This window comes from Heptranchias perlo, chromosome 1, assembly GCF_035084215.1.
Source record: "Heptranchias perlo isolate sHepPer1 chromosome 1, sHepPer1.hap1, whole genome shotgun sequence".
Taxonomy (NCBI): Eukaryota; Metazoa; Chordata; class Chondrichthyes; order Hexanchiformes; family Hexanchidae; genus Heptranchias; species Heptranchias perlo.
In genome coordinates, this window is record NC_090325.1 from 142,140,706 (window position 1) to 142,157,702 (window position 16,997).

At 39.3% G+C, this 16,997-nt stretch overlaps 1 protein-coding gene across 4 annotated transcripts in view; it reads left to right on the forward strand.

Annotated features, from left to right (window-relative positions):
- lrba (LPS-responsive vesicle trafficking, beach and anchor containing) overlaps positions 1-16,997 on the forward strand; it is a 753,934-nt gene that overhangs the window by 566,756 nt on the left and 170,181 nt on the right. For all 4 annotated transcript variants that reach the window (XM_067992149.1, XM_067992164.1, XM_067992158.1 and 1 more), the window contains 2 exons: positions 14,266-14,406; positions 16,768-16,887. In XM_067992149.1, the coding sequence (XP_067848250.1) occupies positions 14,266-14,406; positions 16,768-16,887 (261 nt within the window). The remainder of the gene's footprint in view (positions 1-14,265; positions 14,407-16,767; positions 16,888-16,997) is intronic.

Below are 16,997 nucleotides of genomic sequence, written 5' to 3' on the forward strand. Positions count from 1 at the left end.
TTAGGCCTCTTAACAGGATCCAATGTGGATAAAATTGTGTAGCACTTTTTCTTTTGCAATGCATGCCATCCAAATTGTGAGAAATTAATATATATGTGAAATAAAACTTCAATATGGCCTGTTTTTAAAAAAAAAAATATAAGTGGATATTTTGAACATTGCATATAGCACATTTCTGGTCTCCATATTGTAGAAAGGATGGAGAGACATTGGAGAAGGTACAAAAAGGATTCACAAGGATGATACCAGAACTGAGAGGATATCCTTATCAGGGAAGGCTGAACAGGCTGGGGCTCTTTTCTCTAGAAAAGAGAAGGCTAAGGGGTCACCTGATAGAGGCCTTTAAGGTAATGATAGAGTTTGAAAGGATAGAGGTAGAGAAAATGTTTTCACTTGTGGGGGAGTCCAAAACTAGAGGTCATAAATATAAAATAGTCACTAATAACTCGAATAGGGAATTCAGGAGAAACTTCTTTACCCAAAGAGTGGTAAGGATGTGGAATGTGCTACCACAAGGAGTAGATGAGGCAAATAGAATAGATACATTTAAGGGGAAGCTAGATAAGCACATGAGGGAGCAAGGAATAGAAGGGTATTCTGATAGGGTTAGATGAAGTTGGGAGGGAGGAGGCTCGTGTGGAGTATAAACGCTGGCATTGACCAGTTGGGCCGAATGGCCTGTTCCTGTGCTGTTGTTTTGATGTAACTCTATGTAAATGCTCTGTTTTGCTATTCTGTTTTCTTTTCTAGTTCCCTAACAAAGGCTTGCTCCAGATTTGTCTTTTTTTTAAAAAGGGGGGCTCTTCTAATGGTTGCTTCAGTTGGTAAATGCATCGTGGTTCTGATGCTAAGTCATAAAGACCAGGATTGTGCCAGGTTTGGTCTCTGGTCTTTGCTGTTAACTGGGAAACAATGGGAGTGCTGCAATTGACTTCAGTGCCCCTTAGCTAGGTAGGGGGAAAAAATCATCCATGGTTCTGAGGTGGATTGAAAGTTGACTGAACCAAAGAAAGCAAAGAGTGGTTGTAAATGGAGCTGCATTGACATATCGATGGGTCATCAGGGTACCGTGAGGATCAGTGTTGGGGCCACTGCTGTTTACAGTATATATAAATGATTTGGGGCAGAAAGGAAACTGAGGTTGCAGATGACACCAGATATGCATGGGCTTTAAAAAATAGGGAAGAAGCAAACTAAATGCAAAGCGATCTGGATAGTTGTGAAGGTGGCCTGATGAGTAACAAATGGCATTTAATGTGGGCAAATGCAAGTTGATAAGAGTACTGAAGGAAAATAAACAGGAATATAAATAAAATGGCTCATGGTTACAGAATGATTCACTGAAACCGTCAGCGCAGTATACAGCAGCAGTAAGAAAAGCCAGCTGGATCTTGGAGTATATAGCCAGAGCACTAATCATAGAGATGATAATGAGTTTGGTCGCTATACTACAGCAAGGATATTGGGGCATTGGAGGCAGTGTGGAAAAGGACCAACAAATACTGATGGTTTAAAGCACCTGAGCTATGAGGAAAAGCAGAAGAGCATGGAATTATTTACTCTGGAGAAAAGAAAGCTCGGGGGAGATATTATTCAAGATTCTTAAAGCAATAGATAAATTGAACCCCAATAACATGTTTGAGGTTCCCATGAACTTTAGAACCAGGGCAGTTGCACAGATAGTTTAGATTTAAATACTTTACACAGAGGGTGGTGAATGTGTGGAATGAACTACCCAGTGAGGAAATAAAGGCAGATAGTGTGAAAACCTACTGGGCAATTCGATAGATATTTGAAGGAGCAGGTAATTCACAGGTACTAGATTTGGGACTGGCCAACAGGCTTCCAGAGTCGTCTGCTGTACTTGTGTTCCTAAATCCCCAATCCTGAATGCTGTCCAGTTGGAAATTGACGTAGGCTGACTGAAGACAGGATTACGCTTGGCTATAGTAGTTCTTGGAGGCAAAAAGAAAACGTAATTTTTGTTTTAATTTTGGGGAAGGAGGACATTGTATTTTTTTTAAAAAGCAAATACACAGGATCAAAAAGATAACATTTTTACCTGTTACTACCCCAATAGAATGTTTTGTGTTGCCCTGTGTTAGTTTCTGCAGCATATGTTAAATCTGTCACAGTGTAAGTTTTTTTTTAAAACAGCGTTTTCGTTTAAAAAATTATAAGATCATTACATCACCTCACACTCCTGGTAAATTGCTTTACAAGAATATTTAGTAGATAAAAATAACTGTAATAACTTGCTTGTGATTGCACTACTGCTCTGATATAATTTCCAAAATTTGCATAAAAATTGTATCTTTATCTTATGTGGAAATGTCTTTATGTAACAATATTAGACATTATTTAAGTGTTTGTTTGGAGGAATGAAGGGGAACCCTCCAATATCTTACTGCCTTCTGCAAATATGTCTTGCAGTTTTGACATGGAACTGTAACCTATATTCGAGTCAAGACACTGTCTGACCAGTAGTCAAGAGATAATGGCCATATTTTTAAGAAATGTGTTCTCCGAATACTGTACCCTGTCTTCATTTGTCATAAACCTGCTGTGGAAGCTGTGATGTATAGCACTGTCATTACAGATGTATTGTTAGAGGGTTTCCACAAGGTTCTTCATGCACTGCAATTAATTTATTGCAGTAAACAATATGTATTGCTCTCACTGCAGCAAAGTGGATTTTTTTTAATGAGGTGGATGTTATTACTGCAATAAATCAGTGCAAACTTGTAATGTATAATTCAATGTGTGTATTCCCACTGTTACTTCACTGAATAAGCCGACAGTGCATCAATGTCAGCCCAGAGCTCAAAAATGCTCCAGACTATTCTCCCACTTGGTATCTAAATATGTTTCTTTAATTTGCTTGTAAATAAACACAATTTAAGATACAATGAGAATGCTGGGTCACATGCTTAATTTTTAAATTACATTATCCCTGTGCAGTAGTAAAAAAAGATATAGTTTATTTAGTTCCCATAAAGCATGTTGTCTCCACAGATTTGTGGACACTTGCATTTTAAAAACGAACTAAAATCAATCCAAATTGGTTTTAGCCGTATGTTCCTAAGGAATAAACTAATTCAAATTGATCCACTTGAAGCTCAGTTGCATTTTTCAAATCGATTGAATTGATATGCACTTATCATGATACATAAACAGATTGTACAACATTTGTGTATATTCATAAAAACCTGCCTGAAATGATCTTTCAGTTGTATTGGGGTAGATTCAGGTGCAAACAAAATATTTTCAGGACTAAATTGTCAATCTTGGAGTAAACTGTCATTACGTTTTCGGGATACTTGTCTCGTACAACTGAGATAGCTGGTGTTGCATTCCGTTGGAAGGTAGCGTTTCTTAGTTGCCTATCATATGTGACTATAATGTCAGCTTTTAGCTGTCTGGTAACCTAAGAAAATGCTCAGGAGAGGCATGGGGCGAACCCTCACGAGGCCCACAAAAATTGAGAGGTTTAGAGGAATTTGCAACTTAAACAAGTCGAACAATTTTCAGGTAAAAATCAGTGTGAACTTATCAGTGATGACTTTAAAATCTGGCAAATAAAGAGAAACTGTTCCCATTGGTGGAAGGGTCGAGAACCAGAGGACACAGATTTAAGGTGATTGGCAAAAGAACCAAAGGTGACATGAGAAAAAACTTTTTTACGCAGCGAGTAGTTATGATCTGGAACGCGCTGCCTGAAAGGGTGGTGGAAGCAGATTCATTCATGGCTTTCAAAATGGAATTGGATAAATACTTGACGGGAAAAAAATTGCAGGGCTACAGGGAAAAAACGGGGGAATGGAACTAACTGGATTGCTCTTACAAAGAGCCAGCATGGGCGTGATGGGCAGAATGGCCTCCTTCTGTGCTGTAACCATTATATGATTCTATGATCTTACTCCTAAAGCTGTTTCCATTGTCCTGTTACTTTGAACTAAAAATAACATCAGCTACATTTTGTTAGCAAATTTGTTCCTGCTTTTCAATTATTTTATAAATTTCTTTCTCTATGCAGTGTCCTCAATTGGCCCTCATTTTGTTACCCACCGATAATATTTTTTTCTCCACTAGTCTTTTCTCTGTTTTCTCCTCCTCTCAAAGGATTGATTCAGCCTGCAGTACAGTTTCATTGGCACATGCCATCCTCCAGGGCCTCACCTAAATGGTTGTTCTTCATTCATGACCCTGGACGGTGACTACCAGCAGGTACTGAATTATGGGGAGCATCACAACTGAGTCTGAACCAGTGCAAGCATGGGCACATTCCAGTATGGTATCATTGGATACTGGCCTGGAGGGGAAAACCCTGGCAGCCTTTCCCCACCCTGGCTTGGGCTGTTGGAGCCAGTTATAGCATTCTGCCATTTCCCTTGCTTAGATCAACTAATTCAGCACACCAGTGATCAAACCCTGGGCTGTCCAGGTCTGCATGGGCTGTACCACACAGCCTTTGGGCCACTGAGTTTTTGGGGAACCATAAATAAATTTCAAAAGGGAATTTGGACTACTTTGCAAGCCCTAAGTCCAATCTGATAAGCTAACTAAACCATGACACTTCAAAAAGCTGTCGTGCTGACATTTTCTAAAATGAGAGCGTTGCTTATTAAAAAATAAGATGAAAGTGTTTTTTCTCACTAAATGAGAAGATAGAAGAGAGTGTCAAAATATGATCTAGTCTTTTCGTAATTGCATTTTTGCAGAAGCTGTATGTTAAGGGAGTGTTGTTATTGGAGTGATCTTGCAATCTGCACATTTTGCGTCAGAAACTTAACATAAGAACATAAGAAATAGGAACAGGAGTAGGCCATATGGCCCCTCGAGCCTGCTCTGCCATTCAATAAGATCATGGCTGATCTTCTACCTCAACTCCACTTTCCCACCCTATCCCCATATCCCTTGATTCACTTAGAATCCAAAAATCTATCGATCTCAATCTTGAATATACTCAACGACTGAGCATCCACACCCTCTGGGCAGAGAATTCCAAAGATTCACAACCCTCTGAGTGAAGAAATTTTTCCTCATCTTGGTCCTAAATGGCCGACGTCTTATCTTGAGTCTATGACCCCTAGTTCTATACTCTCCAGCCGGGGGAAACAGCCTCTCAGCATCTACCCTGCCAAGCCCTCTCAGAACTTTATACGTTTCAATGAGATCACCTCTCAGTCTTCTAAACTCCAGAGAATATAGGCTCATTTTACTCTGTGTCTCCTCATAGGACACGCCTCTCATCCCAGGAATCAATCTAGTGAATCTTTGTTGCACCGCCTCTAAGGCAAGTATATCCCTCCTTAGGTTAGGAGACCAAAACTGTACACAGCACTCCAGGTGTGGTCTCACCAGAACCCTATATAATTGCAGCAAGACCTCCTTGCTCTTAGCCTTTATTGCAAGGGAGTTGAAGTATAACATACCATTTGCCTTCCTAATTGCTTGCTGTACCTTCGTGTTAACTTTCTGTGATTCGTGTACAAGGAAACCCAAATCCCTCTGAATACCAACATTTCTTAGTTTCTCACCTTTTAAAAAATATTCTGCTTTTCTATTCTTCCTACCAAAGTGGATAATTTCACATTTCCCCACATTCTACTCCTTCTGCCACCACCTCACCCAATCACTTAACCTGTCTATATCCCTTTGCAGCCTCTTTGCATTCTTGTCACAGCTTACTTTTCCTCCTAGCTTTGTATCGTCAGCAAACTTGGATATATTATACTCGGTCCCTTCATCTAAGTCATTAAAATATATTGTAAACAACTGAGGCCCAATCACTGATCCTTGTGGCACCCCACTAGTTACAATCTGCCAACCAGAAAATGACCCGTTTATTCCTTCTCTGTTTTCTGTCCGTTAACCAATCCTCAATCCATGCTAATATTACCTCAATCCATGCTAATATTACCCCCAATCCTGTGATCCTAATCTTGTATAACAATCTCTTGTGTGGCACCTTATTGAATGCCTTTTGAAAATTCAAATATACTACATCCCCACTGGTTCCACTTTATCTACCCTGCTAGTTACATCCTTAAAAAACCCTAATAGATTTGTCAAACACTATTTCCCTTTCATAAAACCGTGTTGGCTCTGCCTAATCATTTTTGATTTCCTAAGTGCCCTGTTACTACATCCTTAATAATAAATTCTAGCATGTTCCCTGCTACTGATGTCAGGCTAAGTGGCCTATAATTCTCTGTTTTCTCTCTCCTTTCTTGAATAGTGGGGTTACATTTGCTACCTTCCAATCCCCACGACCGTTCTAGAATCTAGGATTTCTGGAAGATCAAAACCAAGGCATCCATTATCTCTGCAGCCACCTCTTTTTAAAACCCTAGGATGGAGACCATCAGGTCCAGGGGATTTGTCAGCTTTAGTCCCATTAATTTCCCCAGTACTTTTTCTTTACCAATCTTAATTACTTTAAGTTCCTCACTCTCATTTGACTCTTGGTTCCCCACTATTTCCAGTATGTTTTTCATGTCTTCTACTGTGCAGGCAGATACAAAATATTTGTTTAACATCTGCTGTTTCCTTATTCTCCATTATAATTTCTCTGGTTTCTGCCTCTAAGGGACCCATGTTTGCTTTTGCTACTCTCCCTTTTTACATACTTGTAGAAGCTCTTACAATCTGTTTTAATATTTCTTGCTAGTTTACGCTCATATTCAATTCTCCCTCTATCAATTTTTTGGTCATCCTATGCTGATTTCTAAAACCCTCCCAATCCTCAGGCTTACTGCTCTTTTTGGCAACATTGTAAGCACCTTCTTTTAATTTAATACTGTTCTTAACTTCTCTTAACTTAGACCTGATTTACCATAGTCAACTGTAATAATTGAATAATATACAAAATAATCTGCATTGCAGTCAGAATTTTTGTAGCGAATGCATTCTCGTGAAAGTTTATGTAGTCAACAATATTACAGTAAATGGTATTTTGCAAAATAAATGACCTATTTCTATTGACCTTAATAAAATGCAGTGACATTTCAGAGGAGTGACTTTAATGTCAATAGAGTAAACCTTAATGCAATTAATTTAAAATTCACTGATCCTGTAAATATGCTGCATAACCTCTGCATAACTAGTTTTGAAATATCCCAGACATAGAACATGGTCAAACAGTGAAGCTTATGATTTAAAGATCATAGTGCACATCAATCTGGAAATGTTCGATGGGTTACAAAAAATTCAGTTAGTCATGGTATTTCACAAAGTAATGTAGTTATTCCCTTAGGGTATCATTATCAGGAATAAATAAGAGGATTCACAGTCCAGAAAATAAAGTAGGTAGTCCAGGGTTGCATGATTCAGGCACCACTTGTGATCCTTAGTGGTATTTGCTACATCAAGTGTGGATTATTTTCTATAAATCACTAACACACCAATGTATGTTTTGTTTACAGTTAAGGTACTGCCGTGTTTTTTTAACAAGAACATTGCTTTACGTTGCAATATAAAGGTTTTTGTGGTGTCCTTTTTTACATGGAGTTGGGATGATTGCGATTGATTCTGTTAGAGATCAGTGTCATTGGAACTTGTACATCTGTAATTAGGTAGATACATGGTCACAACAGGATGCTCCATAAATTGCAACTAGAATGGAAAGCAGCATTGAAGTGGAGCAGGCAGGAGAATCACAGTGCAGGGAGGGAAAAAATTCAGCAGGAGAAGAACTGGGCACATAAAATGGAGAAACAGCTGGAATGCAAATGGATAGCTTTCAGCTGGGAAATGAGCCTGCACATTGCCGTTGCAAAACATTTCTAGTAGAAAGACGTAGGGGTCGACATTAGGACCACTGCTCTTTTTGATATATATTAATGACCTGGACTTGGGTATACAGAGCATAATTTCAAAGTTTGGAGATGACACAAAACTAGGAAATGTAGTAAACAATGTGGAGGATAGTAACAGACTTCAGGAGGATATAGACAGACTGGTGAAATGGGCAGACACATGGCAAATGAAATTTAACACAGAGAAGCATGAAGTGATACATTTTGGTAGGAATAATGAGGAGAGGCAATATAAACTAAATGGTACAATTTTAAAGGGGGTGCAGGAAAAGAGATCTGGGGGTGTACATACACAAATATTTGAAGGTGGAAGGACAAGTTGAGAAGGTTGTTAAAAAGCATACGGGATCCTGGGCTTTATTAAGAGGCATAGAGTACAAAAGCAAGGAAGTTATGCGAAACATTTATAAAACACTGATTAGGCCTAAGCTAGAGTATTCTGGGCACCACATTATAGGAAAGATGATAAGGCCTTAGAGAAGGTACAGAAGAGATTTACTAGAAAGGTACCAAGGATGAGAGACTGGGAAGCTGGGATAGTTTTCCTTAGAGCAGAAAAGGGTAAGGGGAGATTTGATAGAGGTGTTCAAAATCATGAGCAGTTTTGATAGAGTAAGTAAGGAGAAACTGTTTCCAGTGGCAGAAGGGTCAGTAACCGGAGGACACAGATTTAAGATGATTGGCAAAAGAACCAGAGGCGACATGAGGAAACATTTTTTTACGTAGCGAGTTGTTATGATCTGGAATGCTCTGCCTGAAAGGGTGATGGAAGCAGATTCAATAATAACTTTCAAAAGGGAATTGGATAAATACTTGAAGGGAAAAAAATTACAAGGCTATGGGGAAAGAGCAGGGGGGTGGGACTAATTGGATAGCTCTACCAAAGAGCTAGGACAGGCACAATGGGCCGAATGGCAGCCTCCTGTGATACTATGACTTGTTAAACCATTGCTGTAAACCGCATATTAAGGGTAAATGTACCTTATTTTGTTGACTTGTCCATGAAATTTGTATATACTTTGGTCTGTGCTGAGTTAGATGATCTCATCCTGAGTAGCAGCAGGGGGTACTATAATTGGTCTCAGTAATCTTGAACTAGGAAGGAAAAATCAGCCAGTGTTCCTGTTGCTGGTTGCTGTCCAGAGACCTCTGCTGAGAGTATGCAAGCGTGCAGACTTTGAGGACAGGGTTGGGCTCAGTTCTGATTCTTGTTCAAATCTGCTGACATCTGTGTCTAGGGTCCTACATGAAACACAGCCCCTTGGACAAGGTACTGGAGGATTGTGCGTACTGCTGCAACTGTACCTCAGGATGAGTCACCATCTTTAGGAAAGGAGGGGGAGAAAACATAGAGGGGAAAGAAGATAAATTTTCCCATGAGGTGTTCTATATTCACTTTTTAAAACAGGTCTGCATTTTGAACGATAAGTGTAGTTTCTCCAAAAGTATGCCTTTCAAAGGGGCTCAATTATTTTGTGCAGGAAAAGTGAACTGAGCAGTCCTACATTAGTGTTTGTAAGCACAATAAATTATTTTGCTGCTGAAGTGTAGGTGTGTTTTTAAGGCAATAAAGTCTGATTGGTAAGTGAACACTAAGTGAGTTCATTCAAAAGTTAATTGCAATTCAGGTTGAAGATCAGAACCCTGGCTTTGTTTGTGGTAAGTGAATTAAGATCCTGCAGATATTGTGGCTCTTGGACTTTCTTTTAACAGAGAGCTTTTCTGTGCACTGAAAATGACTGCCTTTTGCTTCATTATAAATTTACACAGAAATTTGCAGAAGACACTGTGATGGAAGGGAACTGCATGTATACATAAAAGGGGTTATATTCAATTAGGCTGGAAACCAAGCGCGAGTACTGTGATCCACGACTAACCTGCGCCCGGTGCTTGCTGCGCAGGCAGGATGAGACATTTGTCCGGCCTGAACACTTATCTGCAAGCAGCGTTAAAAACCAGGCCTGACATGAGGATTCAAGGAAATGCGCACTTTCCACCAGCAGGGGGAACCCGAATCTCTTAAAGGGAGGATGTCTCTTAAAGGTAGCCAGTACCTGTTGTTTGCTGAAAATAACAGTCTGCTGTCTGAACGGAAATCAGACATCACACACGTACAACACAGATGCTGGTGCCGTCCCTATGTTTACAAACTGATGAGTTATGTTAAAACATGGAATAAAGGTTGTGCACTACTAAATCCCACATCCTCCAATCTGCACACCAGCCCTCACCAATCTGCCAATCTGAGTTTGTACCAGGCCTGTGAGACAGCGTGCACCAAGGTTCCCTGCTGATGCACTAGAGGCCTTGGTGCAAAAGATGGACAGAAGTACGGACATCCTATATCCGCAGCGGGGCAAGAGACCCTCCAGACATAAGCTCAAAAGGCAGTGGGGGACGAAGTCAATGTCAGGCATATAGCACCACGAACATGGATGCAGTGCAGGAAGAAATTCAATGCTTTGACACAAGTGGTCAAGCTGAGTGAGGTCATGTGGCATCTCCTACCAACTACACCACTAGCCGCATCCACTGCTCCACGCACCAACAAACTCTTTCCATCAGTACTCAATTCTGAAAATCAGATGCTTCTTCTCACCCTTACATGTCACCACTGTTGCAAGCTGCACACCCACAACTCACAGGCCACACACACACTGGCAGCTATTCAACCATGACGGGCACATCACCCAGACACACATTGCGTTTTCTTGCAGGAGAAAGTGGCGCATAACAGGAGGCAGTAAGTGGCAGTGACATTTAGCCCCTCAAATCTTTTCCGCCATTCAATGAGATCATGTGACTTAACTCCATATACCCGTCTTAGCCCCATATCCCTTAATACCCACGGTTCACAGAAATCTATCAATTTCAGATTTAAAATTCACAATTGAGCTAGCATCAACTGCCGTTTGCAGAAGAGCATTCCAAACTTCTCCCACCCTTTGCGTGTAGAAGCGTTTTCTAATTTCGCTCCTGCACGTCCTGGCTCTAAATGTTAGGGTATGTCCCTTCATCCTAGTATTCAAGTATAGGAGACCTCCAAAAACAGTTACAAATGCATCAGCAGCCAGAAGCAATAATCCAGCAACTAACCTGTAAATCCTGCATGGTCCCTTTAAATGGAGCTAGTAGGGGGTCCTCCAGTCACTCTAAGACCTGTTCAGATGGTCGCAGTTAAGACTGTGCGTTGAGTGGATCATCAGGTTCCAAAATGGTGTCTATCACTTTAAATCAGTGTTGCACACTGATTGTATGCATTTTCTCCTTTACATGCTACCAGCGTTTGTTATTTGTGCATGCGCTACTACCTTTACCAAGATGACGACGGCGCATGTCATGCTAAAAACGTGCCTGCGCAGCCAAGACGCCATCTTGGCACTTCGGAAGGCCGTGTAGCGTCGAAACAACGGGTGCTAGACGGCCCAATTTCTAGCCCAAAATGTTTATATATTAGTATATTTCCCATACTGTCATTCACTATAAATTTGATTGTTTTTTTAATGTAATGCACTATGTATTATTTTGCTGCTAAGGTGGAAGTGTGTTTAAGGCCAGAAGGCATAATTGCTATAAATAAACACAGCATGAGGTCACTCGGAGTTTAATTGTCGTGTGGTGAGCAAAGTTTGCAGATTTTAATGTGCTTGTCAGTGTCAGGTTGCAGTTCAGAAGCAGCCAGCATTTTAAGAGTGCTTTGCATCTGTAACAAACTGTGGCACTTGCAATGTAATGTCTACTCTTGTATACAGCATTTTTATTATTATTACTATTAATATATTAACTTTTTTAAAAAAAACAACCCCTCCCCCTGAGAGATTCCAGATCTCCACATTCACTCAGAAATTGCCCCCCTCCCTTGTTATGTGGACAAGAGTCTCCAGTTATTGTTTGCTTTTATTTGTACAATGAACTTCTTTGGAATGGTTTGAAAAAGGAGGCACTGGGACTAAAATCAGGGAGAGGGTAGGACGAGGCTGTTCCCCAGTCTCTCAGAAATATGCCTTCCAACTTTCTATTAAAAAAATTATAGAGCAAGTAGTCTATAAAAAGTTTATAGACCAATACATTGGAGGTGGGATTAGGAGATGTCGTCTGGGATGGTGTTGGAAGTGATGATCTGGTTCGTAATTTGACTGAAGTATTTCTGTGTTGGCCAGACTCTCTGAAGGTAATTTCATGATTACGGTGATTCTTCAAGGTAAGCCTGTTGGAGCTTTGAGTCTGTCTCCTGGTCTCAGTTGGAGGAAAAGAAAGAGAGAGATAGACACAAGGGGGAAAAGGAAAGAAGCTGAGTGAGAAACATATAGATTGCAAGACATACAGGAGACAGAGGAAAGTAGAGACTTGCAGAAAGAGGGAGAGAGACAGAGAAGACCACGAGTGACAGAAAAAGGAAAACTGAGGTCTAGCAATTCTGCCGCGTAGTGCCCATTCTTCCGGCGCTAAACGACCTACTAAGCCTCCCATATAGCGGGCAGGAAGCACACGGTCATTACGAGCTGCAGCCCACCATATTAGTAAAGGCCAAAAAAATTGGCGCGCAGTACCCATGTCTAAAATAGGCGTTAGCCCCTTTGCATATGCACTGCCGATTTCCCCCTTCCCCCCGGCCACTGCTACCTCCCAACCCTATTGGGGCCACCCCCCCCTTTCTCCCTTACCTGAAGTCGCTGCGACGCCATCAGCGGCCTGATCTTTGATCACACATCGTCGAGGCAATTTCTTAATTTTTGTCCATGAGCAATGCCACAGGAGATTGACTAATGTTTTAGAAAATGTTGTTGTTGGCAACCCTCCTTCTTTGAAATTTACATATCTGGTAGACCAGCAGCTGTAGCAAGTAATATTGCAAGTTGGGATAATAAGAAAATACTGCTGGAAATCTGAAATTAAAAAATGTTGGAAATACACAAAAGATCATCGTCTCCTCCATCATAGCATCCAATTGCCTCTTGAGCGATTCCAGAGTTTTTGCCCCTATTACCCTACACAGAAGACCATTCCAGGTACTAGTTACTTTCCGTGTAAATTAATGCTTCCTGACATTAGTCCTGGACTTCCCTTTTACTAATTTGTTCAGTGTACCTTGTCCACTTGTCATGGTTTAAATGCTCCAGATTAACCTTTTGTATTCTACTTAATATCTTGTATACCTTTTGTATTCACCACCTTTCCAGGTAAAACCATTTGAGTTTTTCTAACCTTTCCCAGAACTTAGTCTTTAGAAACCAGGGTTCAGACTCCTGACCCTTCTCTGCACTATTTCCAGGGTTTAAATGTTTCACTTGTGCCTCAGTGATAAGACTAGAATGTAGTACACAAGGTGCACACCTGACCAGAGCACCTTACAGCTTCAATACGATGACAAATTTACTCATTGGGCAATGTAATTCAGTATTCTGTTTGCAGATTCATAATTGTCGGTAAACAGAAAAGATAGGTGCATAATCTTCATTAGAATATCACAAGTGGAAGACTTAATACTTATGTAAACCATCAAAGTGCATTGGTAAAGATACTGTAGGATAACAGGGGATCTTTGGTTTTATTAAAGTGCATACTATTTCAAAAACATTATTTCCATTGGCAGAAAGGTGACTGGTTTTGAAATAGTTACCATTACAAGAAATTAAAGTGTAATCAGTTATCTAATTACACAATTTTGAAAATATTTATTTTTGGGAGGTTGCATCTGAAGTTTTGTAGAATGGACTGTTGCAAGTCCTTTTAATGAAGTTGTAGGCAGACTTCAATGGACATAGGTTTGCTCTTGTGCAATGAAGTGAGCTCCTTGCTAAAAAGTGTCCTGTGCTTATGCAAATAATTCTACAGATGATGAATGTTGATGTAAGTAGTAAAGCTGAATAATTTATATACAGTATATAAGGTTTATTTTATGATGAGGCAAGCAGTAAATGGAAATGTTTTTGAAAGGACCTTTGAGAAGCCTGCTAAGATTTGTTTTGTCAGTGATGTTGCCATTTGTATGCTTCATACTGCAATGTTAGAATAATATTTTGCATATGACAAGAGCTATTTTGTTTTGTATCCTAGGTGCATGTTAACAATTTTACTAAGATGGTCCTCAAAATAATTTTTGCATTTAACATGCAGTGTTTGGTATTGGGAAATTAACCCAGGTGTTTGTTATGTGCAAACATTCCTTACAGACTGCAGATTTGCTTATATCTAAAAACATTTGCAAATTTCACAAATAGTTTACAAAATTTCTGGTAGAGTGATGCTTAAAATCAGAGTCATTTGACAATAGTTTTCAATGCAGTTAATAGATAACCTTTTGTTCAAGGCATGCATCCAAAATGGGTTATAAAAATCTAAACAAGGGCAAGATAATCTTTTGATATAATCTTTGAATTTCTTAATTGTTTCTTTGTCAAGCTAATTATTTTGATTTTTTTTCCCCCCCACCCTTTCATTTTAGCCTATTGGAGCCCTTAACCCAAAAAGAGCAGCCTTCTTCTCGGAGCGCCATGAAAGTTGGGAAGATGACCAGGTTCCTGCTTTCCACTATGGGACTCATTATTCGACCAGTAGCTTCACTCTCGCATGGTTATTAAGAATTGTAAGTACAATGACTGTAAAATTTAAAGCTGCTTCGTTCAATCAGCGTATTAATGTGTCCCTTCCATTGAAAAAGCACTACCAACGGTCCCTTGATTAAAGCTGAATAAAACAGCACAAAGCAGACATAAATCCTGCACATAAACTGGAGTACTTAGGCTAATTCCAGGTAATTACTTGTACTTGATTTTTTTTTCAAATCAGAATATATTTTAAGATCATTTAAAATTAATTTCATAGCTTCATTTTATCATATATTGAGCATAATTAGGTGATAATTTGAAACCACTGCACATAAAGTATACCCGTAAAATAATTTACAGTTAATAAAGCTCTTTATGATGTGAAGCCTCACATAGAAAGAAAGATGTGAAAAACAGCTTTCTTCAGTAGCACTCAGTTACTATTGCACTAGAGCATATTTTTACACACAATGTTACAGTTGAGCATTGACAATGGCAAATAAACTTGCCCGTTATTGTTCAGTAATGCTACTAAGAGCATAACTCCTCAATTTCATTATTAAAGCAACAACACATTGATTGAATATATATAGCAAAAAATGCTGGAAATACAGTGCAAGTCAGGCAGCATGTGTAAAGAGGAAAGACAGGTTATTGACATTTTGAATATGTAACCATTCATTAGAACTCTTAAGATCTTCAGCATTTTCTGGTTTTATTTCAGATTTCCAGTATTTGCAGCTTTTTCTTTGTCTTTTACATTGATTATATAGTTCTTGATTGTTTTAAGTAACTGCCCAATGTTTCTTATTGCACTTTTTTCTTTGAGTACTGACATTCTTTACAACAGTTTAAAAGTCAAATATTTTAACATAGAATAATAATTAGACTTTCAGAACATTTCATGCAGCTACAATTCTCTTTTCCCCCATATGGGCACGAGCCATCCTTATGTACCTCACCCAAGTGGCCATTAATGTATTAACCTAAACACCAAGTGTCAGCACTTTAGACTAATTTCAGATAATTATTTTGGAGTGCACTACAGCTGAGTCTGATCCTGACCTCAACGAGTGTCCATAAAAACATAGTGATCAGGAGTGGGAATGTTGGTTGATTTTCTTCCCCTACCCCCTCCCCCCACAGGAATATGAGATGAAGAGCCTCTGCCGGTAACTATATGAGAAAGAGGGAATGAGAGACAGAAGAAGAAAAGACAGAATGAGATGGGCGAAAAAGGGATATGAGATGAGGAGGGAAGAGGAAAGGAGAGATGGGTAGAAAAGGGGGAAGAGAAAATGAGAGATGGGGAGAGAGAATTAGCCAGAGATAGAAAGAGATAGAGACACAGAGAGGAAGGCATAAGAAGGATAGGAAAAGGAGAGAATGAAAGATGTGGAAAAAATGAGAGCGAAGGATAGACTGAGAGAGATGGATAAATAGGGACTGAGAATGTGTGATTATGAGGAAGGGAATAACATGGCGGAAAGATGCTGAGCTAAATGACATTTTTTCTTCCATGCTTCATGATTTCTTTGGAATTTCATAATTTTTAACATGGAGGTTGGTTATTTGTATTGCACAGCAAATGGTCTTTAGTGTATAAATAGACAGATATTTACCATTTTAAATTATACAATTATGCATATTTTTTCTCACATTTACCCTGTTTGAATTCCCATTGTTGCCTTCTGTAATCTGCACTTCTTGCATCGACTGGAATCATGTTTTACTTGACAAAAGTTAAGCCACCGATGGACCAGACTAATTATACCAGCCTGGACATGAATTTGAATCCAACCCATCCCACCTTTGACAGGCTCTGTAACTTCCCCCTCTCATTGGGTAGGTTTTGCAAGTTCTCAGTCAAGCTGCTAAATGGAACAATGGTGCAGTAACAGAGCATTCTATATTTGGGAGAGAAAAAAATCTAACATAGTCACTGCTGTCTTGCACAAATATAGATCCTGCCAACCAATCATAGTAACATTAAGAGCAACAGTTCAACTATCGTGATCATTCAGCATAAGGAAGAAGTCAGGAATATCTAGAAAGTGGAAAGTAGGAGGAAACAAAGTTATTTTTTTAATTACTTTTTTTTAAAAGTCTTTCCCAGGCTGATTACATTAATAATAAGCTCTTTGAATTGTAAAAACTGGATATTATTTATCAAATTAAACCAACTAAAAACAGCCCAAGTAAGTTTAAACCATAAATGTGTCTTGGTGTAGCAGAGAAGCTCTGGCAAGTTACCATAATCTGACCTCCTACTTGCGCCAATGCTCAATGACTGTCAGATATCGTCTTTTCCATAACTGACTCATTATGGTTATTTAGCATATTTTAAATAATGGGTAGTAATTTTTTCTCAGAATTTAACTTAATCTTTTTCTATGCAGGAACCATTTACTACCTTCTTTCTAAACCTACAAGGAGGAAAATTTGATCATGCTGACAGAACTTTTTCTGCAGTGTCCCGAGCATGGCGCAACTGCCAGCGAGATACCTCTGATGTAAAGGTATGTAAGAATCCTGTTCTACTTTGTACTGAAATTCTGCTATGGTAGTCTTAAACAACGTTTCTAAAAGTACAACATTCATAGAAGTAGATTGATCAGTTTGTTTGTTG